Source organism: Sapajus apella, unplaced genomic scaffold, assembly GCF_009761245.1.
Source record: "Sapajus apella isolate SASKATOON/1434 unplaced genomic scaffold, GSC_monkey_1.0 scaffold6, whole genome shotgun sequence".
NCBI classification, from domain to species: Eukaryota; Metazoa; Chordata; class Mammalia; order Primates; family Cebidae; genus Sapajus; species Sapajus apella.
The window spans coordinates 5581510-5600568 of record NW_022436946.1 but is presented as its reverse complement, the minus strand read 5'-3'; the positions used below and the strand labels follow the sequence as shown (position 1 = coordinate 5600568).

The following is a 19059-nucleotide window of genomic DNA, read 5'->3' as shown; positions in this document are numbered from 1 at the left end:
ATCTTATTTCAAGCCATTTCTTTCTCATTTTCTGCCAATCTGACATCATTCTCACCTTCATATCTTCTTTTTTGTGTGTGCAGTCTTTTGTTGTTATAGCTCTAATCCCAAGAGACAAAAGTAATACATTTTGAAAGATTTTTGAGAAGTTTTATGCTTGCTTTCCTCTTGCTCAGATAAGTTGTGCTGCAAATGGCACCATTCCTCTTCTTTTGTGCTAGTGACAGGAAAGTTCGTTTAGAGATAAAATGTCACCAATCTGCCCACCTCCTCTACTCTCTCAGAGGACTCTACAACTTCCCATTTTCTTATCTATTTAATTGGAAATGCCTTCTTTATTTTGTGGAAATTACAAAATAGTGACACAATCTCCCCAGCCCAAGAAGGAGGAGACTTTTTTCCCAGTAGGACAGTTGTTCTGTTTTGAATGTATAGTTTCCCCTAGAACTGAGGGAACAAATATTGGTTCTTTTTTAAATATTGATTTCCTTGGGTAGATTATATTTATTACTGTACAATATATTATAGGATGTGCGTCTCAAATAGATTTTACATAATCAGAGAAATTTTGACCCTGAGCCTAATTTATTACTTTTTTGTTCCTTCTGATTTTACATAAACTTTTCATTTTTTCTATGGAGTCGATCAGAATCCCAAATCTGTTATTTCATTCTTCCTTTGATCATGGTCTTCAGGATATTTTTCCTGGAGTTATTATTATTATTTTATAGTATCTACTATATCTACTATTTTATAGTAGTATCCACTATTTTATAGAAGAATCTGCTATTTTATAGTAGATTGTCCTGGAAAACTTATTGGTACATGAGAGAAAAGTCCAAGGCCAAACTTAAAGGTGCTGCTGGGTAATCAAGGGCTCATGTCTCTATCAGAAAATGATGGAGACTAGAAAGGAACTTACATGAGTGGTTATTGTTTTAAAACCAGAGAGATTCATGAAAGTTGGAAAGGGGGACCTTAAAGGTGAAAGTTTAGATTTTAGTTTATCAGAGAGGAATGGAAAATAATGTATTTTAAGGGGACTATAGATATCCAAAGTATAAGTTTAAAATATTGCATTTGAGTAAAAAAAGAAAGGAGTTTAACTTTTTTCCAGTGAGAAAGTAGGTTGTGTTCGGATAGTTATAATGTTCAGATTTTTATTCATTTTGTAAATAATTTTGTTTTGTTAAAAATTCATGTCAATTTTGCTGCAGTAGTCCTGAGACTGGATCAAAATTATACCACTGTATTCTTCTACAAACATGCACACGTTTTTTAAAATTGTTTTACTTGCACAATTGAGTCCATGATGTTTGTGTTGTATCACATTTGTAGAGTAGTTAATTATTTACATCATCTTCCTGAAAAGGGCAAAATCAGTGGGAAATTTTTCTTCTTAATATTGAGTCACATATGACTATATTTACCTTTGCAAAGCAGAGAAATATGTGGATAAAAAGCATGGATCCACAATTGCTAAAGCAAATCAATACATGTCAAGGAAAAGCAAAACCCTATGTAGAACTATGTAGAAACCTATGTACAGAACTAAATACTTGTTAAGTAAAAATTCCTAATCCTTATCCGCTTATCCATTTTAAATTAACTCCAAAATTAGTATTGAAAAAGTCTTCCTGATTTATTCAAATGGCTGATGCTTACATCTTATTTTGGATCCAGAGATGCAAAATATAAGAGCTTCATACATAGGTTAAATACTTTTCTAAGCTGAATTAGCGTTTTTGAATAAAATACCAGGGTCTGACTCATTACAAGTAAAAATAAATATTTTATTACACATGTAATATTATTTAGCTTTATAAATTGTTAACACCATAATAATAATCTCAAGAAGTTCTAAAAATGGAGATAATTATGACAGCCATAAAATGGAAAGTATATTGAATAATATATTTGGTTATATATTAGTCATACATTTTTAAAGCCTAATTTATATTCCCCCCCCACCCCTGGCAGTGTTTTAGTTACATTTTTTCACAGTGTTTTTCTAAAAAAAAAATACTGTATCATTTTGTAATTCTTAGTTTATCAGAGAAACTGACTTTATCTCAGCTTTATTAAAGAGTGATAATAAATTCAAATTTAGCTGATATGAAATTTACCAGTACCAAAATGGAGTGGTTCATGCCAAACAGTAACAAAGCAGAGCCCGGAGACCACCAATTAAGGGAGCTCCCACATGTATGCCTATGATGGAAACTATCCCAAGAGATTCCTTAGAGCAGCCTGGCGCAGTGGCTCAGGTCTGTAATCTCAACATTTTGGGAGACCGAGGTGGGTGGATCACCTGAGGTTGGGAGTTTGAGACCAGCCTGACCAACATGGAGAAACCCCATCTCTACTTAAAATACAAAATTAGCCAGGTGTGGTGGTGCATGCCTGTTATCCCAGCTACTTGGGAGGCTGAGGCAGGAGAATCGCTTGAACCTGGGAGGCAGAGGTTGCGGTGAGTCAAGATTGAGTCATTGCATTCCAGCCTGGGCAACAACAGTGACTCCATCTCAAAAAAAAAGAGAAAACAAAAAAGAAATTCCTCAGAACCAAACTATTCCAGATAAGCTGCTTGCACAAGGAAATTTGCCTAAAAAGAGCTGCCTTGCCAGTGGGTTGATGTGGATTCCTGTAACAAGCTCCTGGAACCAGTGGTCTTTGTTTCAAAACAGTTAATGTGGACTTTTTTTCTTTCAAAAGCTTCCCCTTGCTTTAGCCTCTTTGCATGCACCTGTGGTCGGCCATAGCAAGCATAACCCAAATTGCAATTTCTTGCTGTTCTCAATAAATTCTTTGTTGAGGAAAGCTGGTCCCTCTATTCTTTATTTTAGGTTAATATGAGCACAGAATTTTGTAAAGTCCTGGAGATACATCCATGCCAGGGATTAAATTGGATTCTTATTCCCAAGTAATTTTTGTTCTTGAGGGCACACTAAGGAATTATTTGTGTCTGCCCTAGTTACTATAAATAATTTTGTTTAGTTAAATAGAATTGTGCCTTTTAAAATAGTTATAGTCCTTAGCTACTGTTTTGTTATATTTTGTTTTGAAGATGTTTTTACACTTACCGGCTTCAAAGATAACTTCTGCATTATTTCTTGGGCTTTTCTCTTAGTTCAACTTAGAAGGAACAGAGAAAACACAAGCATTTAGGTAAATAATGGAAATAGGATTCATGTCATAAAATGATACCTTGCAAAATTAACAAGGTGGCAAATAATACGGGTGACGTTAGTTTTCTGATTAATAATGAGACAGAATCTGAAGGGTTAGAGGAAACACATATGAATCTGAAGAAATAAAATGAGCTGGAGAAGACACCAAAGGTGATGATCAAGAAATGTATGTTGTATAACGGGGCCCTTGGGGCTCAAGGAGAGCAAATTTTAAAAGGGAAGAGGAGATATGGAGAGAGCTGAGTTGGTGATGTTAGTATTATGGGCTTCTCAAAGCATGGTTCTGACTCTGGCAAAAAGTGAGAGGTCAGAGCAGAGTTGGCTGCTTGTAATGGGAGTCGGGGAGAAAGCAACTCTTTAAACAAATTTATGTCAAAATGGTATTCAGTGGTCCATCACATTGAATCAACACACTTTTGCTGAAAACATATTATTTAGCTTATACTCTAGGGGTTCATTTCTCTTATTCTCTGAACTTAAAATCCTTTTCTTGTTGATCTTTAATATGGGTCACTAAACAGATTCTGTTTTACCTGATCAAATAAATGGTAACATGGCCCGAGTCTACTCCTTCTATTTTAGTGTATACTTAGTTAACAGTTAACTTTGTCAGACTTCTACCCCCTTTGCAAGATTAAGAAAATTAGTGGTTACAGTGTCATGCAATTCTATTCGGCTTGAAAAGTTATTGAGGCATGTTTTTCCACCTTTTTAAGCTTCATTTATTTATTAGAAACATTCCCTTGAGTGTATGATGAGTCAACATTTCTTTTGCCTAAGTCCAGTAAAGTCAAAGCATTATTTAATTTAAAATGTGTGCATGTTAATTTCCTTCCCTTAGCATTTAATTGGAGACTGTTTTCCACAGTTAGCTTGCCAAAATGTTACTAGGTTCCTCTGTGGCTGTCTGCTATTTGAACAGACAAGCAACTAATTAGAATAACAGAACAACATGATTGCCATTCTTCCATTCTTACAGGTTATTTTTAAAAGAAGATTTTGTTTAGAAAGAGAAAATCCATATTATATTAAGGAAATATAAGATCCATACTCTCTTTGAGGCATTTTTTCACTCTACCATGCCAGCATTCCCTTATTCTCTATCATAATACCTATCAAGAAACGGGAGGTTTTCCTAAGTAAAGAAAACCTTTCACACATAAATCTTTAAACTGGAAAAGCAGATGTATCAGGGGGTGGCTTTTAATTTGACTAACAATCTCTTACATTACAAAAGAATTTTCTGAAGATTACTTTCTGTAGACAACTCCCTCAGTGTACTGAAAATCAAAGAATATTCTACATTTTAAATACTTTTAAAATGGGCACACCTGTTCTTAATATTCTTATGTAAATGAACCTATTTACATGTGAGTCCCAGTGTGGTGGGTACATGAAAACCAGTGTGTGTTACTCAAGTTGGTTAAGGTTGGAGAAATAGTCCAAACAGCTCAGCCTCCTCTTGCTATACTATTTTGTCCAGCCAATCTTTCATCCTCCCTCCATCCTAATTCCAGAAGAGAGAATAGGAGAAAAAGCAAAATCTTATTCCAAAAAGTATACTCTGGAAAGGGAAAAAAAACTCTATTGGATAATGCTCAGTTTGGGTTTTGTTTTTTCCTGTCTACTTCTTAGTACCTTTAGAATTGAGATAATTCATTATTTGTCACTCAAGTAGGTTTTGAGTAAACTGATATGTTTAATTGGAGCTTTAAAGCCCATATGATTTATACTGGTCATTTCTGCCAACTGTGAATCTGCTCATACTTGTTCTTCATGAAACCATGGAATAATTTTTCATGTATTTTCATGTGACAACCTAAAAAGAAACGCAGGCTCTCCAGAACAGAGGAGTTTATTTGAAAACAGCAGAGGATTGCAACCCAGAAAATGTGAACTGAGGCAAATCACAGGCACATCCAAGGGGATTGGGGCCAAAGGGAGACTTTTTTTTTTTTTTTTTTTGAGACAGAGTCTTGCTCTGTCACCAGGCACCAGGCTGGAGTGCAGTGGCGAGATCTCGGTTCACTGCAACCTCTGCCCTCCAGGTTCAAGCAATTCTCCTGCCTCAGCCTCCTGAGTAGCTGTGACTACAGGTGCGCACCACCATGCCCAATTAATTTTTGTATTTTTTAGTAGAGACGGGGTTTCACCATGTTTGCCAGGATGGTCTCTATCTCTTGACCTCATGATCCGCCCGCCTCAGCCTCCCAAAGTGCTGGGATTACAGGCGCAAAGGGAGACTTTTAAGGACAAAGAGAAGAAGTCTTCATAAACTGTTTGTTAAACCAGAAAGACCATTGGTTACAAGGTCTTGCTGCAAGAGTTGGCGACAAATCATTGTTAAAGACATCATTACTGACACGTGTCCTTGTGCAAGCGGCTTCTCTGGAGCTTTGCAGTCCAGGGGAATTTCCTTGCTATAAGTCCTGTTACTGGCAAATGTGCAGTAACTGCAGGAATATCTATGATAAGGCCTTTACAGGCGTTTGTGAGTGAGGGCTCCCCCTTCATGGCCTTGTAACTCCGTTCACTAGGGTTTGACAGAATTGATCCTATTTTGGCATCTACAGCTTTCACACATAGTTCAGAATGAAGCTCCTGCAAAATAATACTTATATATATAGATATATATTTTCATGGTATCTAGTACCTGTGCCTGAATAAAGGATGACATTTATTGTAGTTAGATTTTCTTAGGGACTCTATTGTTTAAATGACTTACAATAAGCGCTTACTATGTGATGATAAACACTATGCTATTTATATTACCTATGCTTCTCAATATTAACACAGCTCTACCCAGTTTGGAATATTGCTGAAATACTCACTTTATAGCTAAGGGAGTAGAGCACATATGTTAATCTCTTGCCCAAGGTCAGACAGTGAGTTGACTTGAGTCTTCCCATGTTGTCACTGATGCATCTTCTTCTCTGGCTCTTGCTCCCATTTCTCCCCTCAGCAATATAAAGAAACTACAGCCTTTCATTCCCAATAGAGTGAAAATACACCACTCATTCATTATTTCTCAAATATAGTGCAAAGGAGAGTAGTTTAATATCCATTTCTCGTTTGGTTGGGAAATTTACCAATAGAGCAGAAAAGCACAGCAGAGAGAGACCTCAGGGGAAACACACACAACTTTGAGATAAACTCTATTTTTTTTTTAATGTTAAAATTTAACTTTTAATTCCTTTGTAGTATTTACACAACTGTCAGTGAAATGATAAATCTTCTACCTCATTTCACAAGAGGGCAGCACTTTCTTTTAAAATTTAAAGTATGACTAAAAAAATACAATCGAATTAACTTTTTCCGTCATGAAGTTAAGCTTGAGTGATTTACAGGAAGACAGGAGCCTCTGTCCTGGGGGAAATTTATGAGTTAAGATGAATGCAGTTCTGCAGGGGAACTTGGGATCCTTTTAGAAAATGGAACAACGGATTAAAATCAAGCCCTAGAATTTTTGACTTACAATTCGAATTGAAGACTATTTTGGTAACTTCATAAATGTGTAAAAGTTTGTCAAGATCATGACTTTCTCTTCTATTATGGCAAAACATGAAGAGTGAATCATTTTAATATATTCAAATTGTTTTACTCTTGTCAAATGAAAAGTATTTATTGAGCAATGGTTTTTTGTTTATGAATCTACAGGTCATTTGAGGGACAAACACATTTCACTTTTTTCTTAAAGATGTAACTCTCAAAGAGCTTAATTCCCTTGGGGTGACAAAGGAGGGAAAGCAAATTTGCAAAACAACCTGTAAACAAGCCAAGGCAACATGTAAGTAAGGTTCAGGGTGACTACAGAATAATGGAAATGGCCGGCTTGGATAGGAAATTGTTGAATTAAGGTTATAATGCAGGGCTTTGAGTAGAAGGTGGAAATTGAATTTGACTTCAATAATAGATAAAATTTGAATAGATTAAAAAAAACACAAGGAGGCTATTATTTAAGAAAATAGAATCTTATCAAGAGAGAAAAAGTACAAAGTGCATCAGGGCATGCTAGGAAACCCTGTTGTTTAAAATATTGTAGGGGTAATGCTGCTATGTAAGATAAGGCTATATTGTGGGACCTTGAAAGTTACAAATTGGGGCTACACTTTCCAATACCACAGCCACTAGTTGTATGTGGCTATTTAAATGAATTCAAATTAAAATCAAAATATATTTCCCCAGCCACATCATTAGCCACATTTCAAGTGTTTAATGGCCATCCTACTCTATTGAATAGCACAAAGATGGAATATTTTCATTATCACAGAAAGTTCTATTGGAAAACACTGCATCACAATTATTTTGGGGTTGGGATATGGAGAGTCATCAAAGACACAAGGAATGATATGATAGTATGAAGAATGTTTGATTTCTATTTGTAAGCTGCGAACTTACCGGGAACTTTTTTTGTTTGTTTCTGTTTTTTTTTTTTAATGTTGTGTTTTCCATGGAGCAAAAACAGAGCTTGCCAGGTATAAGCATTTTGTATAAGTGTTCTAAAAACTGTCATATTTAATTTAGATTTTAAATTAGCTACTAATATACTAGCTTTAATGAGGAAACAGAAGGTGAGCTAAAAGAAGTAACTTTTTTTTTTTTTTTTTTTTTTTTGAGACGGAGTTTCACTCACGTTACCCAGGCTGGAGTGCAATGGCGTGATCTCGGCTCACCGCAACCTCCGCTTCCTGGGTTCAGGCAATTCTCCTGCCTCAGCCTCCTGAGTAGCTGGGATTACAGGCATGCGCCACCATGCCCAGCTAATTTTTTGTATTTTTAGTAGAGACGGGGTTTCACCATGTTGACCAGGATGGTCTCGATCTCTTGACCTCGTGATCCACCCGCCTCGGCCTCCCAAAGTGCTGGGATTACAGACTTGAGCCACCGCGCCCGGCCTAGAAGTAACTTTTTTATTAGTTAAGCTAGTCAAATTCAGTTAGGTTTGTCATGTAGAATATAGAACTTGAGAAGATAGGGACTCAGGAAGGATGGCATGAAGAAATCCTGTGAGGAGATGTATTAGTTCATTCTCACGCTGCTAATAAAGACAGATATACCTGAGACTGGGTAATTTATAAAAGAGAGAGGTTTAAGGGACTCCGCATGGCTGTGGAGGCCTCACAATCATGGCAGAAGGCAAAGAAGAAGCAAAGGCGCATCTTACATGGTGGCAGACAAGAGAGCTTGTGCAGAATAACTCCCCTTTATAAAACCATCAGGTCTCATGAGACTTACTCACTATCACGAGAACAGCACAGGAAGGGCCTGCCCTCATGATTCGATTACGTCCCACCTAGTCCCTCCCACAACACATGGGAATTATGAGAGCTACAATTCAAGTTGAGACTTGGGTGGGACACAGTCAAACCATATCAGGAGGTGAAACTTTCATGTAATCTATTTATATTTGCTTTTAAAATTTTGTTGTTAAATAAAGCCAGTGTTAACTCTTAACAAGTTTACATTGTGGTAAAAATATGCAGAAATATTTAAAAATATACACTTAGCTTCTCTCAAAATATTAGGTTTGTGCAAAAGTAATCATGGTTTTTGCCATTAAACCAACCTAAATAATATACTATTATAGTTTATAATAGTATATTATAATATATTTTTAGGGTTTTTATCAATTTTTTTGAAATATATGAAAACTAGTGGAACCCTCACCTCTGAAAAACTCAATGCAGGCATTCTAGTATCACATATAAAAAAAAAAATAAGAAAGTCTTAATTGTGCTATAACTAAAACTAGCTCTCAATAAATTTTTATTGAGACAAATGCACAATCAATTATACAGTATTAGTGAATGTCTTTCTGATAAGAGTGTTTGCTCAAGTGTTAGAGGAACATGCTACACAGAAAAATCATGGTTCAGACAAGAGTTCCAGGGTCAAGCAGCTAGATAAGTATCATAAAGGAAATCATGACACAGGTATTTTGATTTCAAGAGTGTCATTCTTTCTTATTTATCCCATGAAATATACACGGTAGGACCAAAACAAAATAATACAGATTAGTAATCTAGTTTACATGTAACATCAGTGAATATTTTCTCATACGATTAAAAAGTTTTCTGTATTGCTTTTCAGACCATCATAGTAGTAGAATGACCTGACTCAATTTTTTTTTTTTTAAGACAAGAGTCTTGTTCTATTGCCAGGCGCCAGGCTAGAGTGAAGTGGCTCAATCTTGGCTCACTGCAATCTCCGCCTCCTGCGTTCAAGCAATTCTCCTGCCTCAGCCTCCCAAGTAGCTGGGACTACAGGTGCACGCCACCACACCCAGCTAATTTTTGTATTTTTTTTTAGTAGAGACAGGGTTTCACTGCATTGGCCAGGATGGTCTTGACCTTGTGATCCGCCCGCCTTGGCCTCCCAAAGTGCTGGGATTACAGTCGTGAACCACCGTGCCTGGCCCCTGACTCAATTTTTACTGAGGAAGTTATATTCCGATGACAAGTTCTTATCATCCTGAACAATAGTCTTTTCTATACTAGTATGTAGTGTCCGTTTGTGTGTTGCAAATGGCTTCTTCCAGTTTGTGTCTTGCCTTTTTATTTTCTCTACAGTATTTCTTTTTATTTCAGTAGGTTTTTGGGAGACAAGTGGTGTTTGATTACATGAATAAGTTCTTTAGTGGGGATTTCTGAGACTTTGGTGCACCCATCACTCAAGCAGTGTATACTGTATCCAATGTGTAGTCTTTTATCCATCACTGCCCTCCCACCCATTCCCCTGAGTCCCCATGGGGTTGTACTTTTAAAGGTTCTATAACTTCCTAATTATTCCATATTCTGGTTTTAAAGTTAAAACACTTTTCAGATCAAATTCTAGATTGAAATTGTGCTTTAAATTCCTTGGTTTGGCAATTTCAAATGCAGAGCTTGCAATGACAAGACATGGAAAATTCCCTCCTACTGTAGCTTAACTTACCCCTACACAAGAACGTGGCTGATGTCAGTGTCAGATGGCTGCTTCACCTGTAGAGGTTCATTTCTTTTAGTATTTTTTTTTTAATAGTAACCTTCATGGCACGTAAAGCATTCCTTTTCTGAACCTGACAAGCAGGGTCCAGGGTATGAGACTTATTCACTATCACATCACAGGAAAGACCTGCCCTCATAATTTAATTATAATTTTCTTTTTCACTTCTGTAACTTCGATCCATGAATGAAGGTGCTATTCATATTGCAGCATCTCTTTAGACACTGGTAGACTCTGGCGCTTTCACTCTGCCACAGTCTAGGTGGGATCACTTAAACCTACTCGAAAGATAAAGCGATGCTTCCATTGCCTGGACAAATCAGGCCAGACATTCATTTTCAAGTGTTATCAACAGATTTTTATAAACATTCCAAAACCTTTAAACCATAGTATCACAGTAGTAGATAACAAAGGGGATACTGGTTTCCTTGGAAAGAGAATAGCTTGAGTTATATAATGCCTGTTTAGACACAAAGTTGTCATTTAAGTAAGCAAGAGTTACTAGTTATAAAGTAACTTATGAGAACAAAAAGGCTTTGTCTAAGTGTCCCTTAGAAAAGCTTCCCATTGACCAGCCTTCTGCTGCAGAAGGCTTGTTTCTCTTGAGGGCTGATTTGGTAGTGTTAGACCATCTGGCACCTCAAAACTTCTGAAACTTTTAGAGCAAAAATAATTGTCTCCAGTACCTTTAGCTTTCAAATGTAATGATGCCACCCTTTTTGGAGTAGATATCTACCCAGGAAGATAGACATGTTTTACTTGGGGATTTTCTATGTATTGATTTAATCTTGTATGAAAAAAGTAACACATGCTGTGGCAAAATTTTCACACAGTATAAAAGATTTGACATTGAAATGACCCATTCGAGACACTCAGCTCTCCAGTCCGTCCCTCAGAGGAGGTCACCATTATTGCTATATTATAGATCTTTACAGAAGTATTATCTATATCTCATAGATTGTACCTGTATATTAACTACATAACTTTATCGCTCCCCTTGCTTATTGGCATATACATAAGTATATGCATGCATACATTTTAGAGAGTAATTATTTGCACCTAGAAACTATCTGTCTTTTCCATAGTTATACAGCATTTCATTATGTGAATCTGCCATAATTTATTTATCCAGTTACCTTTTCATGGGCATCTAGATAGTTTTCTTGTATGTATGTGTGTACACATTTGCAAATTCCTAGTGATAGAATTTCTGAGTCAAAGGTTATATGCATTTTAATATTTGATGGGCATCGTTAGATTATCCCCAACCCCAAATTTGGCAGGTTCTAATAATCTCTAGGAAATGTAATGGCTCAATGCAAAGGAATTCTTCATTTTGTAATCAGCCTACTGATTTCCATGTAAGTTGGATAATACATTGTCTATGTTCACTGTCTATGGAGTACTTTATTGAAAGCTTTTTGGAAATAAGACATAATGTAGAACTCATTGCTGAAAGCAAACATCTGAAGGAAGAGAGATAAGGGTACAGAAAATAAATATAACTGGAGGGAAAAAATGGATAATTGTGGTATATGACTTTTTGGAGAAAACCATAGTTGTAAGTGTGAGTGGTTCATGTGGTTAAGTATTGATGGGTTATTGGTGAAATTTGTGAAGACAGATCATGATTAGGGAGTTGACATAGATTTGGAGTATGATTTTGCAGAGAATCCTGAACAGGTTCCTAAGTAGGAAGATGACAGGGACATGGTTCAAAATTGAAGCAGTAACTCCACAATGACTATATGAGCCTGCAAGCATGAGAGAAATCCCACTGCTTAGTATTACACACAAAAGTATAGCTGATCACATGGGGCTAGTTTGAACTTCCTCCGTGTTTACCCAATGTTAGTTCTTTAAGTATGTATTCAAATTATAGGAACAATACCCTCCTGGGGAAAGTACCAGCTTTTTACTTGTGACTGAAAACAGAACTTTCAATTTTGATTTGTTTTGACATTTTCATTGCTGTTATTAAAATTTGTATTTTAATTTTGGCTTTCATATTCTAAATCTGCATAGCTGAAGAAAATTGGAGAAACCTTTATAAAACCTTTCGAAAACCTTTAAGAGCCTTCTTTTCAGAGCCTTGTGGATTTAGTTGCTTATCCCACTGGCTTGTGCTGTAAAGTAGGCATCTGGAATTTCAGGCTTGGCCTCCTGAGATTGTTTCCCTCTTGTCTGATGCTGCATATTTTTTGGGAAGAATATGGTTTGGAAACATTAACTTGTCTTGGCATTATTTTTAGTCACCTAATAAAGTGCTGTCTGAATTATTAAATATTTAGAAGGTTGCTGAAGGCTGACCCCAGCACCTGGTTGGCTAATTCAGAAGCAAATCAGCTGGTATTTCTTTTCTGAACCTCTACCCCACCCACCCATTCCCCTTAAGAAAAAGGTCTTTGTACCTCTTTCAATGTCCGTTGGAATCTTCCTGCAATGTTTTAGAAAATATATTAAATATTAAATCTTTTTTTATGAATCCTAATTTTTATTTCTCCATGACCACCTGTAAAATTATCAAGATATATAGCATTATATTGAAGAGACGAACATTAAAAATAATTCTTTGTGTACAAAGCATAGTGCCTGAACTTCCTGGGATAAAAGGAGAGTTCTCCCTTTCATCAGGGGACTCAGGCCTCCATCCTTAGATTGAACTTTTTGCCCTTTAGGGCTGTATATTACCTTAAATAGCTACCAGCTGACAGACTTCGCTGCTGGCTGATGTTAACTCGAAAGCTCAAATGTATGGAGTTGTTCCTCCCTAATGGAACTTCAGTGGTAGAAGACAATGAATTGAAATCTCAGATACGATTAGGGTCTTACAGCTATTTTATTTTTGAATTATAAACCCCAAGTTAGAAGGGTTATGAAAAGGAGAATTGTGCTTATTTCTTTCATGTGAAATAAGCGGGATCTTTCTTTGAGTCAGAATGGGCTTACAACAAATAAACTTCTCTACCCATGCCAGAAGCTCCTCATTTTAGTAATGAATAAGCCATGATGTAACGATTTATGTGTAATCACCTATTGACCTCCCATATGCTTCACTTTAGAGGCTCCTAAGAAGCTTTTCTTCATTTCTTTTCTTTTTATTCTTTGTATTGGCCAATATAAAGGAAAACCTGTTAGATTTTACACAGAAAACATACTTGATCTTTACAGTTTTTAAAATTGTGTTTAGTGGGAAGCGTGCCTTAAGATCCATTGTAGGAGTAAGATATAAAGTTCTTAGTTGACTAAACCATGAAGAATCTTTTATAGCCTTATTAAAATTGCTAAATAGGTCATCCTTTAGCAAATTATATAAAATATGATTTTTAAGCACAAAAAGTTTGTAAATTTTCCTACCCTTTGAAAGTTCTTGGCAAAGCCATCCATAAGGCTCTCTTCATTTTGACATTGGAATGTGGTTTTTATTGAGCGATTTAGATTTAGATTTTACTGAGTCCATTGTTGAGTTTTCCTGTGCTTCTCTGTGGTTCTGGAACCTTTTTGCTTTCTTATGAAAGTCTATGTCTATGTTTGAAACATGGCTTATTTAGCTAGAGATTTCTGGGTTATTCAGTGTTGATCTGTTACAGGGATTGGTAGTGTCAAGCTTATTCCACCTTCTGAGGATTAGTGAATAACTGATTTGCACATGGGCTTAAACTGGCAAAATGTCAACTACTTCAAATGTCATCATCTAATTTATTAAGTCTCTCTGGTGATATATTGCTTTCACTGGAGGCATCTATTTTTTGTTTTAATGATTACAGGATTATAGGCGATAATGTATTAAAGAGGTAGTTGGTAAAAAAGTATGGTGGAAATGTAGGTATATTACCAAGATGATATTTTGTGTACTGACTTTAAACTAAGAAAGTACTCTTTTTTATTTTTATTTTTTTAAGACAAGGTCTCACTCTGGTTGCCCTGGCTGGAGTGCACTGGTGTGATCTCGATTTGCTGAAGCCTCGACCTTCCTGGCTCAGTGATTCTCCCACCTCAGCCTCCAGAGCAGAGTAGCTGGGATTATTGTCACAGGCCACTGCATCTGAGTAATGGAAAGTACACTTTTTATAGATATCGAATACAGATTCATGATGAAATGTGCTCACTTTTATAAAAGCAACTCACATTTACAAGTCTTCTAATGTATCATTCAGTTAACAAAAACTGCAGTACTTTTGAGTGATATATTAAATATTTAGCTATTTGAATTTCACAGAATGTCTTTGGATCTTCACATGAATAATTTGTTTGCCTTTAACACTTAAAAAACAACATTTTTAGTTGCTTTCTTGTGTTTTAGTGGGAGTATAGTTACCCTATAGTTAAAATTAGTTAAGAATTTTAAAAAATTCTTTTGAATGATTCCATATTCTTTTGATGATCCATTTTTGAATATGGATCCAGAGAGTTTTGTACTCTTTCTTCTAAAGAGGCTACCATCATAGCTAGATTTGTCAATATCTTCATTTTCGTTGCCTCATAACTGCATGTAAGGGAGTTGTTGTCTTTTCTACCCTTGCAGAGGATGTCACTTCTGAGAAGGTAGCTGATAGACAGGCCACAACTTCTGGATATTCTACTCTCTAATTCCACAGGAGAACATACTCTTTTCCTTTCTTCTGTCTAAGACTCAAGTACTTACCAGGCTGATAAAAGTTCTCTTGCTCTTATCTTTTGGGAAGAAGGCCTAATACAAAGGATACCCTTTATTTTCCCTCATCTTTATGCCTTGTGTTTAGCCTTGGGTGTGGATACAAGATATTTGGGGCTCTAGTAATACCATTTCATTCTTGTCTTGGTGTAAGAACCCTTTAAACAGAAAGGGTCTACTTGAGAGCAAGACTGTGGTATTCCCTGTTGTTTCACAGCGTTTTTGTTTAATTCACTCTTCTGATCCGTGCATGGGGGAATGGAATGGCGTGTATGCACAAGTCTCTGATCCCAGCCATCCAGCACCCTGGGTGGCAGCTGGAAGTTTGCCCAGCTGAGAAAGATTGTTCTTTTTCTCTCCCTCTTTTATTTATTTATTATTATTATTATTATTTTTGTGTGTGTGGTGGTGGTGATGGTGATGGTGCTGGTGGTTTCTTTTGTCTTGTATTTATGTAAAAAGTTTATTTGCTGCTCTTGAAAGGTCTCAGCATGTGGCCCTAGAGCCTTTACAGACCAGGTTCCCTGTGGCCACTTTCTCTGTAAGATTTTCACCACAATTCTGATGGTTGGTCTTCATGCTGATGTCAGTCCTGTTTTGATCCAAACTGTAGGTTATTTTTACTTGTGAATTTCTGAATAACCATTAGATTAACACATTTGTTTTTGAAATCAAATGTGCGTTGAGGTGAAACTCGTTCTGCTAGAAAGCTCATAAAGCCATTTTGCCCCTGGGGACATGCAGGGTTTTATGAATAAATAATGAAAATATTTTAAAAGCTTGTTAAAATTTGTATAGGTGGGCATATGTAAAACACATGCTATTTCAATACTGATATGAAAATAAGTTAGGAATGAAATGGAAAGAAAAATGGTTTGCAAATTCAAAAAATAATAACCACACTGTGTACTGTACCCTGATAGGTTTTTAGTTTTTCTGCTGTTAAATGGAACCTCTTATTACCCTTGATTAAATGAGTGCTAATATTGATATTTAAGTAACTCGTTAGCCCTTTACGAGATGCATATTTTGATTTCAGGATTTTCCCCCACTTTGGTTTATGCCCTGATTCAAAAAGTAAACTTACTCATATTAAAATTTACATTATTCTACTTGTAATAGTGTCACCATTAGAAGCACCACATCTTTATGATGAAATTCTGCATACAGCTAGAGAAACATGTTTCACATGAACATTTCCGTTATACTTTATTGGTATATTATATAGCTATGTAATGCAAAAGCAAATTCACATTTTGCCTTGGAATGATATCCGTAATATCACTACAAGGAATTTATAATTTGGATTGGAGTTTTTTTCTTTAAAGCGATGACACTCAAAACTTTGTGGAAGATGCTGTTTGTCTGAGTGCCAGTAGTAATTTAACATCAAAATTGAAGACACATTCAGAGTAGTTATTACTCACATTTTGAGTACAGTAGTTTCTCTCATTTTGTGTCAGAAACAAGTAAATTCCCTATATGAAAACAGTCTGAATGCCTTTCAGTGGCATCCAAGAGATCAAAACACTTTTCTTTAAAAGTGTTTTCTTCATCGGTTTCCTGCTAACACCTTTTTGAAAAATAAAATTAGTCAACGCCTATTGCCTTTTGTGATTTGTATTATTTTGTACATTCACTCCCTTTGCTTTTCATGGGTTGGCTCCCAACTGGAATATGGAACCTGTGATCCGTTCAAGATTGAGACAATGTAAGAGATAGAGTACTGACTTTTGGGGCAGGCAGGCCTCCAGGAAGTGGGAGTGAACTTTCACTTCAAACTGTGTGAGGGGTGGTGAAAAGGGAGGATGCTGATTAAAATAATAAACAACTGTTGGAAAGAGAAGTCGATTAGCACACTGCTGTCAGATCAGCCAGGGGAGCTGCCGGAACCCACTGAGGCTGCTCTCCCCTGCCACAAAGCCTGCAGAGGGGACTAGGGGATTTGCTGAGAGAGGTTTTCTCTGGACAGACAGAACACCTTTTAAAACAACTTTAGTTCTGTTGCACTGACAGCATCCCTTAGGCCAGCCTGACCTAGGGAAATGGACTGAAACTAGCTTGGTGGTTACCATAGCAACCCAGGCTGCTGGTGTCTGGGAGAGTGAGAAGCGGTGGCCTCTTGTCCCGTGTTTTGGTGTTTCTTCAGCTAAGAGTACACTCCTCCTTCGAACTCTACATAAGTCATGCTCTTTGAAAACTGGCTCTTTACCCAGGATTTTTTTTTTTTTTCGTTCTGAAATCAGTCTGAATGGAGGAAGTTGGTAATACTTGGCTTTTTTTTTTCTTCTCTCATGCAAGTTTCCAGGATATAGCTTCTTTTTTTGCTCTGTGTAATTGAGACCAAACTCTAAGCTTGGGGCCCAGGAGAGAACAGTTGTGGCCTGCAGGTCGTTAGTGAGGTGAGCAGAAGGGAATCCTGGGCTTCTCAGAGAAGGAGGAGACCATGCCAGCCTCGTGGAACGCAGCTACCAGGAAATACAGAAGCAGGTCTATTCCTTGTGAACTCCGAAGTCCATGAAAAAAAGGACCCACCGTGGGGTGGCTAAAATGTCCCAGCGCAAGCTGCCGCTGCTGCTGATGGACCATAGCTCAAGGGCAAGGCTTGTAAAGGATTTTACAAAGGATTTTAAAGTATAGCCAGAAAAGATACGGTGTTTAGAAGTTAAACGCTGTTGTCTGAAGGAAGTTTGCTGGAAAGATGTAGGTTTCAAGGGCTACTGGACAATGATTGGTCTGAACTTCAGCTTACGGGAACTGCTGACAAAATTTGAAAAGGTATGCAGAAAGCAAACTTCATGAATGTGCTTTTTTCCCTTCTTTCTTGTCTTTTCACTATACATTTAGATAGCAGATATTCTATTGAATCTTTGGTTGTTTAATTTATAAAGAACATCCGATTTTGCTTTCCTCTTTAAATATGTTTTTCAAGTGAAGGGCTAATTAGCAATTATTTTCTTTGGTCAGGAGGGCTTCTCATGATGCCTGTCACTTTTAGAATTCTACATCGGAAGAAACTCTTTGTACTCAAGTCAGCTGGTAATTTAACTGAAACTTCTTTGAAGAAAAAACAAAACGAAAATAAAATAAAATAAAAACCCAGCAACAAACACTGGGTATTGGTGCCAAAGTCTGACTTCACAGGCGTGAGCTCTGTTCTCTATACCCCTGAGGTTTATCTGCCCAGCCGCTGCCTGCCGTGCACTGCCCTGTACCCTCCCTGGGGACTCAGCTCTGGGTGGCAGAAGTCGCTTCACAGTGACAGTGGCACATCTGACCTCAGACTTTTTATCTTAGTGTGTCTGTTTTAACATGGAGTGCTTGCATGCACTTTGAAGCTTTAATGCTTGGATTATTGAATGTGTGTGCAGCTCTTTTTTTTCCATAGGAAGGCTCTTGGCACACTCTAGGTGGAGTCTAGCCTGCCAAATACTACCTTACATTTATAGTTAAAACAGAAAACCTCCTCAGGCTGTGCATGGGCTCCTGCCCTCTTTAGCCTTTGGATACGAAGCACCGACCTTCTTTCAGTTTCCAGTCTTTAAAGAAAAAGAAAGGCAGAAAGGGGCGAAGTCCTCCCTCAGTAGGCATGGAAGTCAATTATTAATATTTAAAAAGATGTGCTCAGTGGCTTTCACCATGAATGCTCCCTGGTTCATGGCAAGTACGAATACTGTAGAAGCAAGATTGGATTGAGTCATTAAAAGAATAATGGGCTTTTTCTTACAAACCACAATTGCCAGAGGGAAAAGATGCAACACCTTGCCATCTGAGAAGTTTGGAAGATTTTCCAAAACAATTGCAGTCGTTGCTTGCCTTTTGGTGATAGGAGCATTGTGGTGGGATGAGGGTGGAGAGAGAAGAATTTAGCTCCTCCTTGGTGGGTGCTCCCTCCTGGCCACAGTTGCTTCCCCCAGTCTCTCCCTGCACCTCTGCTTGTAACGCAGTGCAGACTTTGACCTCTCGTTTTAATATGCCGTTAAGCATCTTAATTCCTGAGAGTAAAAGACGGCTCTCCGTCAGCTCGCTCTCTATTTAGAAGGGGCCGGGAAGGGAAGGAATATCTTCCTTATGGCAGCTGGTAACAGCAGGTGACAAGCTTTATGACCATAAAGAGCTCTGTTAGCTTGTTTTGTATAGATTTGTCTGTTTCTTCCTTAAAAGGTACAGAGCATATGTTACATGAATAATTCATTGCTTAGGCCCCCTGCGAGGCAGTAATTGTGGGCG

The 19059-nt window shown here is 37.2% G+C and overlaps 1 protein-coding gene across 14 annotated transcripts in view; it reads left to right on the top strand.

Moving 5' to 3' along the window:
• Positions 1–19059, top strand: part of UTRN (utrophin) — a 536298-nt gene that overhangs the window by 317841 nt on the left and 199398 nt on the right. The window contains exon 1 of one of the 14 annotated variants that reach the window (XM_032274359.1): positions 15289–17607. The exons of the other annotated variants lie outside the window; for them this stretch is intronic. Coding sequence (XP_032130250.1) covers positions 17557–17607 — 51 coding nt within the window. The 5' untranslated portion in view covers positions 15289–17556. Of the gene's footprint in view, positions 1–15288; positions 17608–19059 lie in introns of those variants that run through there. 14 annotated transcript variants of the gene reach the window in all.